Source organism: Atractosteus spatula, chromosome 11, assembly GCF_055471065.1.
Source record: "Atractosteus spatula isolate fAtrSpa1 chromosome 11, fAtrSpa1.hap1, whole genome shotgun sequence".
NCBI lineage: Eukaryota > Metazoa > Chordata > Actinopteri > Semionotiformes > Lepisosteidae > Atractosteus > Atractosteus spatula.
In genome coordinates, this window is record NC_142716.1 from 8,383,314 (window position 1) to 8,399,669 (window position 16,356).

Here is a 16,356-nt window from a genome sequence, read left to right on the forward strand (position 1 = left end):
TTGGTTTATGTCAGATGACATACACGGTGAGTTCACATTGCTTCATATAATTATTTCCTGTAATGGTGCATTGTTACAGTCAAAACGTCTTGGAGGTATATTCTAGTTTCTGGTACTATTCTTGGAGACACATCCAATTAACTGTACCATCAAGTCCTCTCCCCTTCACTACAATACACACAATACAGTATATATAGCTTTCAAATGCACTTAATTTATTTCAATTAAATATGACCACAGATAAACACACAGAACACTCAAATCATTACAGTGAAAACACAACTGGGTCTTTTACAATGCCTATTTGAACATGTTTGGAATAAATAAAGAGCAACAAGCTCCAAAGTGGCTGTAACATGCAAAATGTAGCTGGTCATAAGCAGAAGATGAGATTTAAACTGTACGGGACCTTTCAATACTCAGTTGTCTTTGAAGAACAAGGTACTGTAATAGACCAAAATGCTAGGAAAGAATCCGCTTTTTATATTTGGTGTGATTGTGGTCTTCTTCCTTCTTTCCTTTTTCTTGGCCTCACCTATTGTTAGCATCTTCACCTCTTTCTCCATGCTCTCGTCACACGCTGCTGCTCCCAGCATTACTGTGTGGGTGTTATATTACTCCGTGTGACAGCTCCTGATCCAATAGTGCTTCTCCAACTGTGACGGCATTTTTTTGTTTGTTTCGAATTTCATAGCACCAGCTTCATGCTGTAGGTGCTTCTGCATTATACATGACCAGAGTGCCATTAAATGATTTTCTAATATACTGAGCATCCAAAGAAGAATATCGCTTTCAACTGCCACAAAATTAACAAAGTTGAAAAATGATGCTCGCAGGCGTGCTGACATCTTTATGAACAGACACGAGAGGTGAATCCATGATGCCGATTAACATTCGTCATCAACAGGGCTGATCAATGGGATCTACTGAACAAATTGCAGGCTGGTAGCATGTGTTGCTACTGCTGGAAGCAATCGAGATGCACATGTGCAATGCGTGTTTTGTACCACCTTTTGAGACGGTCTTGGGGGATTCTGTCTCAGTGCTCTTATAGCGTCTGGACTAGCATGTTGTCCCTGTTCAACGCAGGTATGGAATTTAAAGCAAAAATCTGGGGGAGATCAAACCCTAATCTCGCCCACTTCCATATAATATTGTACTTCTTTTGTATAACCTTGTGCGTTTAGTTTTTGTATCCTTCCACTACCCCCTCCTTGCCCAAGCTGCAACTCCCTGGCTGATTCCTCATTGAAGGAGGGTATTTCAAGGGCTTCATCTTTGTTCTCCTCAGCCATTTGAATCATGCGTCATCTCCACCCAAATAAGGGGTTGACCGAACTGAACTGGTTGGTGTGGCTCACTTGTAGAGACTAGGCCAGCAACTGCTGACCTGTCCCATTCTTAACTCACATGTAAGGTGTTGTTCCATGAGCAGCATGAAGACGTGTGCTGTCCCGTTGGAATATTGTGACATCAGGATCAGCTTGCAGGAAGGGCAGTAAGTGAGGTTCCAAGACTTGATCAATGCTACACTGTAGCACTGTGTGGTCAGATTGCAAAGAGTCACTACAAATGGAGAACTGTTCAGCACACTTATATCCAGACTATCACACTTAGACCACCCCGGTGATTAGTCTGTTGGACTAATTGTATTACAATGAGTGTATCTGTTTTTTTTGCTGCAGTCCAGAAGGGAGACCAATACAAAATCATTCATTCATTGCTAAAAAGGACTTGGCTTCAGTGCTGACAAGTCCACTTGAGGTGGTGTTACATTCTGTTACTGTACATCAGTGAGTATTGGGGAGCTCTGTGTCCAATGCTTCATTTTTCTAAAAACATGAATCAATAGAGGGATGTGTTTTGTATGGTAAAACCGTAAAGGACCCCAACTCCACATAATGAATTTTGTGCACATGTATTAATAGTTTCTTAATCAAACTACTTACTGTACAGTATTTTGCAATGCATTGCCTATTACTTTTTGTATAAGTGCTTTTTTGCTCAACTTTTGTCAAAATGGTAAAAAAAAGAAATTGAAAGGGGGATTATACAGGAATTTTGTCACATATAATAATTTGTATTGTAAATTGCTTTATTGTTATAAAGCAATAATATTGCTTTACCAATAATACAATATATTTGAGTGTGTAAAGCATTTCAATTAAATGTGTAAGATGTAACAAACACTTAAATTAATTAATAAATACAGTCTTGTCACTTTTGTATCTATGTCCAATAATCCGATTATTATTATTATGATTATTGTTGTTATTATTGCATACTCTTTTGTTTGATGTCCTTCTTACCTATGTCTAGATCTCAGTATGATTTTCATGATTCACATTTCATAAATAACAAACCTAAATGTCAGATTTTGTTTAAGATGTTGAGGTGCTTTACAACTGTATTTTATCCATGCAGAATTTCAAATTTAATAAGTCTCCATTGCATTGCTTTTTTAGATAAAGTACTGACAAAACATATATACCACTTGCTTAGGAACTACTGAACCGCTGCTCAATAACCTGAAGCAAATTCAGAAGTGTGGGAGTTTTAGAGACTCATGAGGCAAAGTAAGAGTCTTGCATTGAGTAGAGACGGTCAATAGGGTTTAAAACTCCAAGTCCTGCCTCAGACAAAGACAGAAGACAATCTCCAATGTTACTAATTGCAGTGTCACTGTCCATTTCACTGAAAAGGCCTTCGCTGCCTGAAAATATAGAAAAACAGTACGTGTAAGCTGACAATTAAGAAATTACATTATTTATATAGCTGTCCAGCACAGATATAAAGTATATGTTTTTTTTAAGTTCCATCTGAGATCTAGAATAGAAGAAATATAATTGAGCAATTATTATTAGATTACATGGGTGAGACTTTTTTAAAAGTAATTTCTCTCTTTTCCTGAACTTTTCTGGAGATAAAGAAGTGAAGGCCTCAGGGTGGTGTTTATAGGTGTCTTTGTCAGTTCTATAAAAACACACCTGTTTTGACTTATTTCTACACACCATAATGAACAATCTTATTATTCAACAAAGTCAACAAAATCCTTGAAGAAAAGCCTTCCAAAGTGCTAGTGTATGCACCTACTTGTGCAATGAATAAATACCTTACAATTTTAAAAATTAAAAACAAAACTGAAATATTGAACAACATCTTCTCAATATCTTGAAGAGCAAATTCACCAGACTAAGGCAGTACACTGCCTTGAACTATTAGGCATAGCAACTTTAACTATGACGCAGACAATATAGAGATATATTGATCAGCATTCAACGGCAGTGAAAAAAAGAATTAGAAAAGACTTTAAGCACTTCAGACTGTCAAGTTGCATAAAGCTGAAATGGTAGAAATGGTTACCATAGGGGAGCATGTGATCCCCAGGCATCTGTGGGGGTGTAAGTCCCTGTCGGAAGGGGTCCACCTTGTAGGACTGCTGCTCCAGAGCTAAAATGTGATGCTGCTGCTGCTGCACGTCAGAGAAAGGGTGTCTGCTGTCTATGCCAGGGTTGACAACTCTGTTTGTGGTCACTGTTTATGAAAGTGCATAAATTAGAGACAGAACAAAATGGAGTCTATAACAAAGTTTGGAAGGGATCAACCTCAACTGTCAGTAATTTGTAATGACTCCTGACATCAATTCCTCACCTTACAGATTCCCCTTCATTCCCTCACATACATCTTTTGCATCCCACCTCCAGCCCATCTCCACCTCTGCAGCTGCCCCTTGGTCACTCCTTACTCCACATGGGGGTCCCAGCCTCCCTGTTGTATGGCTAGGAGTTCAGCCCTCAGCCAAGCGAGTTAAGACAAATCCACTTAATTCTTTGGTGTTGTTATTATCAGTGAAACAGTATAGTACAAAACAAAGTGGTTATAAAAAGAACATGCCTTTCCATGTCTTTGCTCACGTCTCTGAGCTAAAGCACCTTTGGAACAATGGAGGTTTTTCAATCTGATTTTATGTACCTGAATGAAGTCTTTGGGAGTTACTTTGATCTTGCTGGTCTTGCTGCTGTTGTTGTCGTCTGGCAAGTTTTTTCATCTTTCAAAAAAATAACACAAGCGTATAAATAAGACAACGCACAAAACAGGCTCAGACTACTGATGTAAAAACAAAATAATGCTTGTTTTGGTCACCACATGACAGAGCATATAAGCTGATCTGGTATGAATTCAGAAGAAGGCAATCAGATCAATGTCTGATCTTTTTGATTATTTGGTTGACACTTTTATCCAAAGCATCAGGCATTTTTTACCAATTTGTATAACGGGGTATTTCACTGGAACACTTCGGAGGGAGTGTCTTGCTCCAGGCTACAACAGCTGTGTAGCTGTTGAGATTTGAGATTTAAACCCACAACCTTCCAAGTCCAAGTCTAGAACCCTAGCCACTGTACCACAGTCAGGACCATAAAGGAATGTCTTAAACAGGTATGTTAAAGGAAGTGAATCTCTTTATAACAGAGGAGTCAAGTGTAATCAATTCAAGTAATTAAAACCCTGAAAGTTATTGACAAAATCAATCCAGAGGATGAATTCAAGACCAACAGTTAAATAAAATCCTAAGCACCCAAGATTATAAAGGAGTAAACTAAGATATTATGTATTTAATTATAATCATGTAATAATGAAGGAATGCATTGAGGAGAGAAATCCAGTCTGTCAGGCTATAGGTGTATGTAACAAACTGCTCAGATACTGTTTGTCGTTGGGTGCCTCTTCTCATTTATATAACCTTTCTTATTTTCTTAGGAGCTTTCTGGAGACTGTCAATGGAACATAGAACATTGGTGAAAAAATAAAAGATGAAGGGTTCTATTACAGGCAAGTGAAAAATACAGCCATCATAGAAAATGACAGACTGTGTTCTATTTTAATATATGTACAGTACACTTGTATTTAAATATCTAAACATGTTTAAACAAGAAAGATAAAAGTCAAATATAGTATAAAGAGTATAAGTGTGCACAATAAAGAAAATCAATATATATACAATATAAAATATATTAGACCTCCAATAGCTGCAAATTCTGTAAAGGCAGAGATGACTGGCTATAGGTGAACAAAGACTAAACCTTTCTTTACCTTAGCTCTTTGATTCTGAAACCAGACCTGCACAACTCGCACACTTAATCCTGTCTCTGCTGCCAGTGTCTCTCTTACCTGTAGTTAACAAAAAAAAACAATAATATTTTTTATAATGATATGGAGCTTTGCATCCCAAAGAGCTTTACATAAAGGAATGGATCCACTTCACCCACCCCTGAAGTGCAGCATCCACCTGATACCCCCAATACTAATCGTCTATTAGCCACACTATCCAGTAGATCAGGAAGAGAAGTGCAAAACAGATTCACTAATTGAATTCAGGAGAACATGGAGCAGTCCAGATTGTTCATGTCACGCCCAGAGTGCATCTTAGCCAGGATACTGGTGTTAACTTCTAGATTTTGACAAACACTAGCAATGGGTCTTCAGGAGTCAGGAGAATTGGGATTAATATCACATTCAAACAATGGGCTCCAAACATAGTGTCCACTGTCACAATCCTAAGGCTCTGGTCTTAGAAATTCTAGTCCAGCAGGAAAGGTACCATGTACTGGTCCACCAGTCCTATGTACGGCAGCACCCTGATTTTACTGATACAGAAGGTCTCCCATCCCAGTACTGACCAGGCCCAGTCTTGCTTAGCTTCTGAAATTTCAAAATGAATAAGCTGTTTACACAGCCATAGCTATTAAGCAAAGGCTTTGATGCTAACAGCTATCTTACTGGAGTAATAACACTAAACATGAACCAAGTTTTATATCTTGGTTAACAAAGGTCAGTATTTGACAAAATAAGGCTAACGGGTACAAATGCAGCTTTTGTAGAACCAATGACTGTTCAACATTTATTAGTATCAAAAGTTTCTGCTAATAAATATGGAAATCTGTTACAAGTTGTAATCATAATGTTAATTATAAATTATAGAGATACATTTTTTTAAAAACTTGTCTATCACTTATCAACTCACTTAATTTAGAACTTTCCAGAATCAAGTCACTTCTTTGTGGATTGTGTTACTCTTGCTTTTGGTTAAAACAGATTACAGAAGGACTTGAAACTTTCAGATTTTATAATGGGTACTGTAGGTGCAGATACTGTAATGCAAGGCAATTAGAAGATAAATAAATAGATGTCTGGAAAATATAGTTTGTTTCTATGCAAGTCATCTCTATACTGTGATTTGTTTCATTCTTTCCTCTTATTTATTTGCAATGTAATACTTACAGTATAAAGCTGAACACCCCAAGTGAACTAGTGTGGGGGCATGGTAGTGTAGCAGTTAGTTCTTGGGTTCTGACTTTGATTCCAACCTGAGATACTATCTGTCAGGATTCTTCATATTCTAACCATTTCAATGTGAGTTTATACCTGGTTTCCTCCCATCTCCAAAAGAAATACTGATTTGGTTAATTTGTTCCTCTTAGCGACTGTGTGTGTAACCGATTCAAGCATTCTGTGATAGCCTGGTATCCCCTCCAGGGTGCAGTCCAAATTTGCACCACAAGCTTTTAGGGTCGGCTCCTGGTTGCCTCAGCCCTGTCCAGAATTCAGTGACTTTCTGACAATGGATGGACCGATAAATTAAAAAAAGCTGTTGCTGACCTTTCGACAAGGTTTGGAGGAGATTTCAAAGGAAGCTTTGAAAGCCCTTCTCTGCTGGGTCGTGAGAATTGTCCGGGGACGTTTAGGCCGCTTGTGCTCGGGGTCTTCACCTGCTTTTGTGCTACTCATAGACTTATCAGGGCTATCTTCATCTTCATCACTTTTGCCTGGATTTTTGAAAAAAAAGAAGACTTTTCTAGCAAAGATCCTTGCCATTGCATGCAAACAAACCCTCAAATGCTACCTCAATAATGCAGCAAGCTGTTGTCATTCATTATCCTGGATATATTTTCAGATTCATCACTGACAGTGTACAGTGTACAGTGTTCACACAGCGGCTGTTTTTATGCAGCCATGCCTTCCTTTAGCCCTTCCCTGTTATTAGCCAGTCCGTACCTGAATCTGATGAGGCCGGGCTGACGAGGCTCAATAACTCTCTTTCCTTCTCGTAATCGCTCTTGCAGAGCAGCTGCCCCTCCTTCAGCACAAACTCGTCCCCCTTCTGCAGGCGCCGCTCACACACACAACAGCAGAAGCATTGCAGATGGTACACCAACTTGTGGGCGCGCATCACCAACTCTGCTGGAGTAATCACCTCCAAACAACCGCTGCACTTCACTGCAAACAATCTAATTAGTGTGGGAAAGAAAGAAAACGACTATGACAGAGGATTCCTAGTCATTGTTTTAAATATGCAGTACGTGAGCAGCCTCATTAAATGTTGCTGTCAAATATGCTGGCTCTACTTGCATGGGAGATGTCAGGGTATCTTGGACAGAATTGTCTGTAGGCATAATTTCTATTCGTTAAATCTCCTACACATGGTATGGACTGTTGCTCTTCCATATTAGAGAAAATATTCATTTGAAAAAGTATTGTAAGGGATCTAAGTCACAAGACATTGGAGTTGTGAGCATACGTTTGTTAGGTAGTAAAACATTACTCTATATGAAATGTGCATTAGCGACTTCAAGAAAAAGAAGTCAGCAATAAAATAAGATCAAATACAATAAGTTTGGATTTCCGTTTTACCAAGCATACAACTGAAGCAATGCTGACATATGGTATGCGAAAGACTGAGAGACAGCAAAAATAAGTACTGTAGTTAAGGAGAACATAATGTTATTTTTACATTTCTACATATATAATACTTTCTTATGATCTTCAATTTGTAATAAACTTTGCATAAGATCTGAACATTAATGGTATTTACCTTCTCACTGTCACCAAAATAGTTGTTTTTTTTCTGTAAAAGATCACATTTTTTTTCTCCTCCAGTGCTCATAAAAAAAATATGTCAAAGGAACTTGGAATGTTGCTGAGTAGTGCCTTTTATTGGCGTAGCTGACATGACCCCCCCCGCTGCCCAGTTACCCCTCCATGTGAGAGTGGCAAGTGTGCGTTTTAGCACCTGGCAACCAAACTTGGACTAAGCTCTTTAAACTATGAGTGGTTTTTGGCTGCTGAACCAAGGGCTTCAGTCCTACAGAGATAGGAGAATAAAACTCTGCATGCAATGGCTCCAGTCAGGGGAGGAATCAGCTCTCCCATGGGGCAGGCTGATCCATGGTATTATTTTAACTATACTTAACTAAACAAAAACAAAGGCTGCTAACATAGCCTCATGTTCATTGTCTTATTCTCAATGAATTCACATTTGTCTGTCTCCTGCTTCTTTTCCACCACAGTTGCATTATTCCAAATGATGGGGGTTCGGCCTTATTACACTGAACTACATTTGAACATTTTTAGATTTTCGAAATCATTTTGATCATTACATCCCTGAAGTATTTAAAAGCACTTTCATGTTTTTCAATAAAGTAAATGAAAACGAAGAGCAGCACAGCTGGACAATGTGTGTAAATTACCATCTGAAATGAGTTTTAGCATTTTGTTTTCTTTATTTATAGAACAGACCAAACAAAAACCAAATGCTGCAGACTGACATGAAAATATTCTTCTTAAAACTGCTCACACCAAAGTTTTCTGCTTTATGAGTTCTTTAAATGTAAATATGTATTAATTTCATTAGATTATCTGATCAAATATGGAAAATAAGATCTGTGACATTAATATTATTTATCTGTCGTATTGTTGACCTACTATACAAGTCACAAAGATACCAGTGGAGAAGTTCATAGTTTAAGGACATACCATCCCAATGAACAACATTGTTGCTTCTTATTAGTGTCATTAAAAATCACCTAGGAGACCAGCAAGAAAATTTGAGATAGGTCTGATAGACCAGTCTGAATCTGTCTGTAATTATTCACATGACAGTGAGATTGGTTAAAGTTATTTTTAAAAGAGCCATTTCAAAGGTACAGTAATACAAAATAAATCATTTAAAAGATATTATTTTCTTTATCTATTCACAACCCCTATTAGGTATTAGGTCATGACAGACTGTCCTAAATAGGAACAAAATAAAATCTGGATACATTCTTTCAAAAAAATATGTATTAGTATCTCATTTCATCCAGTTTATTTTCTATTACATGGTACAATTGTAGTAGTCACGTTATTTCAAAGAAACCCTCAACTCATTCAAAATTTCACACAGTGTGCATTTCATAACACTACTTTCACAGTGCTCATATCACATTTGAAGTTTGCCGATACAAAAAGTATTTAATTGGTGCAAAGAAGCTGAGTAATTAATAATTAAGCATTTTTTTCTGCAGTTATTGACAGATAGGAATTTGAAGCTGGATTGAAAATACTCAAATGGAGAAAAATGGACATGGTGAATTTAAATAAAAGCCATTAGTGGCTGGGTATTAACGAAAATATCCGTAAAAATTAATTTCACACTGCTCTGCCCAGCACTAATAGCTGAGCTTAAAAGAATCACGCTCCATGCACGTTAAAATTTAATGATCTTGGGAGTTTATCAGTTTAAATACTTATGGAAGATCAATCAAAACTCAAGGCTGATTCATACAGATCAGAATAGACCTGGCTATTGGTTTTCATTGTTCCTGATTATTTTCAAATGCATCGGAGGGATTTCTTTAATGGGTTTCTTTGTATCAGGAGAAGCCTTCTGCAGGTTAGTGGTCAGTCCTTTAATCAAGGTGGTTTTTTTTTCTGGTATGATAATGATAGTCGGTCATTTGAGTATGATACTTCTGTACAAACAAAGGACTGTCCAAAAGTAAATTAAAAACTGCTGTTTAGTTTTCTATATTAATTACTATACTGTATATAATATAACAAATTATGTAATTAAAAATACAAATCCCACTTGGTTAATAACTGACATATCAGCTGTGAACATTTTCTACTAATTTACAGTAGATCAGAGTGCAAGGATTTAGCATGTCAGTCATTGATTCCTTAGTATGTGATGGCTGGAGACTGATGTTGTTCACATAGTCTGTAAACTGCTGGGCTACACCAAAGAGTTCATTATTCTTTTGATTATACTCAATGAGATCAGGGCAAAGTAGGAAATAAGCGGTAGAGTCTGTCACATTGACCCCAGTCAGTGGCACCATCCACCCCACTGAAAAAGGCATAAGGCTGCATCAGAGCAGACTGTGAATAGCGAACAGAAAGGCTTGGCTCAATGCAAATGGCTAATTGGTCAGGTCAGATAACTCATGGTTGGGTGAGCAGTGTCCCACCACAGTACAGAGGCTCCTGGGGAAGGGTTATCCAGATGCCACAACATGGCCCATGTACTCACGTCTCCTCAAGATCTCCTTCTGCAAGTTTATCAAAGCCAGGAACATATGGTGCTGATATTGTTCCTATCCCGTTTCCCCACACCGGGGCCTTTGGGATGCAGCTTTTCTACACATGTCACTATCAGCCATGTGGGCAGCCTATTCCAATCCATTAAAAACTCAGTGGTCCTTTTTTAGATCATAATGTGCCCTGGCACAAGCACAGCTATCGGAGCATGGCAGAAAAACAGTTTGGTCACCAGATAGGATTTTCCTTAATTCTCCATCAGCCAGACAATCATTTTCAGCAGGTGCATCTTCCACACAAAGTATTTTCCAGATGTAAAGAACTCATTGTAAAAACACACAGCTCCACTGATGGAATTATTAAGCTGCAGAGGAATATGACAGTATAAGCAGCATTTTGTTTGTCTTTTTTTATATATTCTCAGTGTATGCACGGGATGAGCCATGCTGATACGGCCATATGTCATTCCCAGCTTGCAGTTACCAAGTCAATGGATTTCACTAATTTAACACTTCTTGACAATGTGTCACTTTAGCTCTCCCCAGAACTCTCCCTGCCTGTAGCAGTATTCTCACATTCCACAGCCCAAAGTGCCTTCTATTTTGCAGTCACCTTGTCTTTCATGTACCTTAACTGAATCATGCTCCTCGTCCTCAGTCTGGCCAACCCTACTTCCAGGATTCTAAATATTGTAACACGTTATCAGTTTCTGAGCACTCAGACATAAGGGAGATTGTACTGTACATGGGGAATGTTCGGTAAATTTCACTCTCATTCTTGTGAGGAGACTGACATTTATAGAATATACTTATACATAAGCACATGCATAGGGAGAACTCCAAATGATAACATGGGTTCCATTTTTTTTTAATCTCTTACAGTTTGCAGTTTGGAGTGTGCGTAGAGAAGCAACAGAGAAACAAATTAGCAAGCAGGACTCTGCCCAGCCTTTCAGACCTTTCTCAACAATAACCTATTTGTTGCAGAACGCACTAGTGCTGGCTTAAGTGCCGCAGTTCTCAGAAGAGGAGTTCAACATAATTTTGCATTTATGGTTTCTTAAGAGGTACTCTCCAAAATGAAGTCACACCGTGAGGCCTCTCTTTTTCAAATTGATTTCCTTTTAAAGCCACTCGTTTGTAAAGCGATGCTATTCCAAAGTTCCCTAATGGATGTTAAAACAGACATTCAGTTCGCCACACAATGTTAATGAACCCAGAACTGTGTTGGATCTATTCTTCACGGGTATGTGAAAGCATCAATTAATAAACCCCTTTTTTGGGGAGGGGAAAATTAATTAGACTGCACCGCTCGAGAATGAGAAGAAAGGGGAAAAGTGAGAAAGCATGTTTTATACGTAAAGAATGTCCTTTTTTCAGACTCTGTGGAGCACAAGTCACCAGTCATGCAGCGAAAACTCCCACAGAGAACAATAGGGATTACTGACATGCCAGTTTTCATGGGCCCAGCTGTCCCTTCTTCACCCTTTTCAACCTAGAACATCTCTAAAGTAGGGCTGAAGTGAACCACTTCAGTGTACAGTAGTATACGATTTAAAACGATACTTCACAGAAAACAATTTAAAAACGGTTATCGCAATAAGACTGTACAGCTATTATTCTTTTTTTTTGGCGTGCATAAATGTAAACGGTACTTTAAAAAATTAGCTCACGTTTGCTTTGAATAAATTATAAATCATACCTCACTTAAATAGCCTGTGCTTGAGCTCTGAAATATCATAATGTATCCCTTATAATCAATACAGCTGGAAAAACAACTTCATGAAGAAAAGCCTCGTTTCCCGAGGAGCTTAAATCTCTTCTTCTTCGTGTGGACACGACAACAGCGTCTTTAGCATGAAGTTAATTTCTGCACTTCTGAAAACTTTCTCTTTGGTATTAAGACAGGTTAACATACTGTACAGCGAACTAACGTTTTAAACAGTTTTAAAGGAAGACAGAGATGCTCGAAGTTAACGAATTCGAACGTTACTTTTCTTAAATACTGAACGTACAGTATTACCAAAAATGTCTAATGGGCACTCATAAAAAAACACTAAAGTACTTACTTTTCATAGTCACGCTTGCAGTAGAGTTTTGTCTCTCTCAGAAAGCAAGTGTTCTTAAGGGTTTCCCTGCACGCCGCACAATGCACACATTGTTCATGCCAGAAACAGTTATTGACTCTGAGTAGATATTTATCACAGATCAGTCTGTGGCAGCCTTCGCACACGGCTTTCTGCTTTAAATCTGCAGGTTGGAAAGACAACGAGAAAAGATGAAACAGTGGAACACCTTAGGATACTATTCAAACAACAGGACACATCCAACAGAAGAAAAGTTGGCTAATTTGGGGGGGGAAAAGGCGTGAGGTGGGTTATATTTGCTATTTTCAAAACCACATCCATTTTAATATAATATCTAACAATACTAATGAACCCTTTCAATGCTTATGGCTTAAGAAACCAAGACGTCCGTTTAAACTAAACGTAATAGAGTCCCAATTAACAGTTTTCATGTACTTTCATATATTTTGAAATAACTTTTGAGCACATACTGATTACCAAAATATGCAAAATATCCGTATGCAATATTGGATTTTGTATCTGTAATGGGAACTAATGTCAAAGAGTCATTAATGATACAATTTCTTATGGAAATCTCTTAATGAATTGTCGGATCAAAACATGGACCATACAGAAAACTTTAATTGAGCAAATATTTATAATTCAGAAATAAAGTTAAATGAGTACAATTATATTTCTTTCGACAGTATTGAAAATGCTGCACGTTTTCAGATTTAAGAGCGAAGCAAAAATAATTAATCAGATATTTAATTTAAAAAAGTTAATTTCATTTTAACGTTATTCTTTCAGTTTAATATTTTAGTTTAAAATGGGTTATTACATTAAATCTCAATATTTAAAAATAATATTTTTAAAACAATAACGTTTGTTTTAAAGAAGGTTGTAAGCTCAATTCATTTGCCGTGACATTAAAAACACAACATTTTATTCCTGAAGCGGGTGTTTGACTGCAGCCACATCTCCCTCGAAGGGACAAGATTATGATTTATTGGTTATCATAACAATCGCGTTACAGAAGGAAAGAACGTTGAACTGTAAAATGGGTTAAATCTCTTTTACCTTAACCTCAGTCATATATTGATGGTCTCTTTATTTCTAGTATTCTACTTATTTGAAAAGACAAATAGGATTGTTTTTCTGAATACTCACCATGCAAGGATGGTAGTGAAGATAGATTTTGAATGTCTTCTTCCATTTTAATTATCTCTAGCATCGCCTATTGAAAAAAAGCAATTTAAAATTATAGTCAGTAGTTTTGCATCTGTGCAATACCTATACTCTTGCATTCATAACTGTACACTCCTCCTTGAGATCGAATGGTACAAGATTATAAGATGATGTGTATTTTGTTAGTGCCTCTTATAAACATTTTTAAAATTAGACCAAGCATAATGTGATTATCTTACGGTACCTTAAATAATCAATTAAAATTCATGGACTGTAAGACAACAGAAATGCAATAATTGGACTTTTCCCCTTAGTTTTTCTAGTGTAAAAGTATTGTGTTAAAAATGTTTTAATAAAAAATATCACAAGATAAAAAAACAACGACAAAATGTTTTCTGTCAATTTTTTAATACGTCACCTTTACATGACTCCTCGGTCCTAGGTGTTTCAATGGGTCTTTAATTGCGGCTTAATTTAGTTCAAGGTGCGAAAGAAAAACTCCAATGTAACCTTAATTGCCTTAAATCTCCTTTAGGCCAGAGGCAAAGGTAAACTGTACTCAGTTTTCTTTTGTCCTAATTTGTTCGCAGCTTATTCCAGGTCGGCTTCTTTTTTACTGATGATGAATTAACCCATTACTCCGTCATTAGCGGTATCTCTACATCTCTCCACCTAGAAGGAGTTTGAGGGATTCTTTAACCAAGACTACTTACTGCCTTGCTGCCTTGCAAGACCACATTACTCTCCTCCCATCTCTCTACAGCTGTCTCAGCGCTCGCTTGGCGATTTCAGATTAACTTTCAGGTACTGTAGTTTCCCATGTCTGTTTTGTTAAACACAGAAATGCATCCATTACTAGAATAAAAAATAAAATAAAAACAAAAGCAAGCGAAAAAAAAAATCGTTCCGTGTAGTTATTCCAGAAAAAAGAAACGGCTATCCTAAGCAATTTGGCTGCATATTTTCCATACGTTTTTCAGTTTCCTATAGGAATTTGTATTTACGTTTTTTTGAAGAAAGATGCTTTTTCGAATTGCTTCATAATAGACGAGATTGTAAAAAGTATTATTTCTGGATTTCTTTTTTTAAAAAAAGTATTTAGAGTCAGAGAAAAGTTAGACCCTGCTAAGTATATTTTAAACAAATGGAATTAAAGGTGAATAATGAATAGCAGGTTCGGAAAGAAAAAAGGTTCTCGCTTCTTGTTCAAATGAATTGTGAATGGGCCTATACATTACGTTTAGTATAAACCTACGGAAATCAAATATTCGATAAAACTATAGATAAAATTAATAATCTCTTTAAGTAATTATGAATACTTGTGATTACTGGTATATAAATGGCTATAACTTATCTATAATATGGAAACACGTGCGTAATCTATGAAACTATTAGCATAATATATTCATACATCACCCACGTGTATTATAGTAGCTAGCGAAGGTTATTGTATTCAGCTGTCATCAGGCTACCACACTAGACTTAGAAAGACAATACAGTACATTAAATGTATATATTAAATGTACAATAAATAGGAAATAGGAATAGGAAAAGATACAATTAAGATACAATTAAAATCAGACATCTGTATCCAATGAGAATAGCGTTATACAGCGTTATAAAATATAATTCGAAAAATCATACTGACAAAAGCTAGTACTAACGCATAGATCATAATATAATAATTCTAACGGCCAAAAATCCCGAATGCCACTTTTGTTGAGTCTACTGTACGTATTTTATTATTTTAATCGTATACATCTGTCTTACGTGTGAATAATGTGATTTTAGCTAGCACGCTTAGATATCAGCAAATAATACGTTTGACGGTTTTTTTTATCAGATTCTGTTATTAAAATGTATAATGAGTGTCCAGAATTATTTCCTTCACTGGCCTTTCACATTAAATTGATAACACATTCCCAACAATAACACGTGTTCATGGTACAGTGGTAAATTAATTAAAATGCAATACATTTCTGCGTTCGTGGTAAAAAGAATTGATGAACGCATAGAATAAACCCGTAAAATCAGGTGAGAAATTATAATTAGTTTTCACATTTTACCATTGAATGACATCTATTTTTCTTTAAAGTAATCGGCAGACGAAAGAACTGAGGTCTTCCCTAGCTATGCAGATTAAAAACAAATTCAGTATAATTCAATACCTAAATATAAAATATTTTAATAAGTGTCTAATGAAACTGCTTCATTAGTATGAAAGTAACAACTGCAACTTTATATTTTAATTTTGATCATGTTGGTTATAACGAAAGCTTAGACTTCTAAGATTCTGTAATAAATTGCTCGAATGCCATCGAAGAAGTATTTTCAGCACAGCACGGTACAGCAAAAAAAAAGTCCTCGAACATCCCTTTAAAAATCCCACTTTGTTGCTAATGTTACGTTTTTGGAAGTTATTGATTTCCCCCCCCGAAAGAGCAGCGAGAAAAATTACAATGCGTAGCTGTTTTTTCCCTTTGTTTTTCACATTTTACAGACATCATTCGATGCTTGGACTCGGATACTGCACTACATTTGCCTACTGAACGAAGCCTAGAAAGACAGTTTTTCATGATCTAAGTTTCTCACACATTCAGCAGTAGAGATCAGTGTGAAGCGGAACGAAATAATAACATTAGATTGGACAGTATTTTGCTGATAAAAGCCACTGAAGGGCACTCATGCCATTCGCCTTACGGCACCATCGCAGTTGTGCCACCACCCCTTATAGAAGGCCTATGCAT

The 16,356-nt window shown here is 36.8% G+C and overlaps 1 protein-coding gene across 1 annotated transcript; it reads right to left on the reverse strand.

Annotated features, from left to right (window-relative positions):
* Positions 1-2,561: 2,561 nt before the first annotated feature.
* Positions 2,562-13,655, reverse strand: lmx1a (LIM homeobox transcription factor 1, alpha). The gene is made up of 8 exons (XM_088927720.1): positions 13,592-13,655; positions 12,425-12,605; positions 7,054-7,286; positions 6,658-6,824; positions 5,092-5,169; positions 3,973-4,048; positions 3,364-3,534; positions 2,562-2,713 (listed from the first exon to the last, which is right to left on the reverse strand). Exons 1-8 carry the CDS (start codon positions 13,653-13,655, stop codon positions 2,565-2,567), a joined length of 1,119 nt encoding a protein of 372 aa, XP_088783846.1. The 3' UTR covers positions 2,562-2,564.
* Positions 13,656-16,356: the final 2,701 nt, after the last annotated feature.

Bases quoted from the DNA above. Each gene is read 5' to 3' on its own strand.
- lmx1a (XM_088927720.1), bottom strand. From the start codon at position 13,655: ATGCTAGAGATAATTAAAATGGAAGAAGACATTCAAAATCTATCTTCA. The intron at 7,287-12,424 runs GTAAGTACTTTA...CACACTAATTAG, and splicing joins TGCAAGCGTGACTATGAAAA to ATTGTTTGCAGTGAAGTGCA. The intron at 2,714-3,363 runs GTAACCATTTCT...CTATATTTTCAG, and splicing joins GGATCACATGCTCCCCTATG to GCAGCGAAGGCCTTTTCAGT.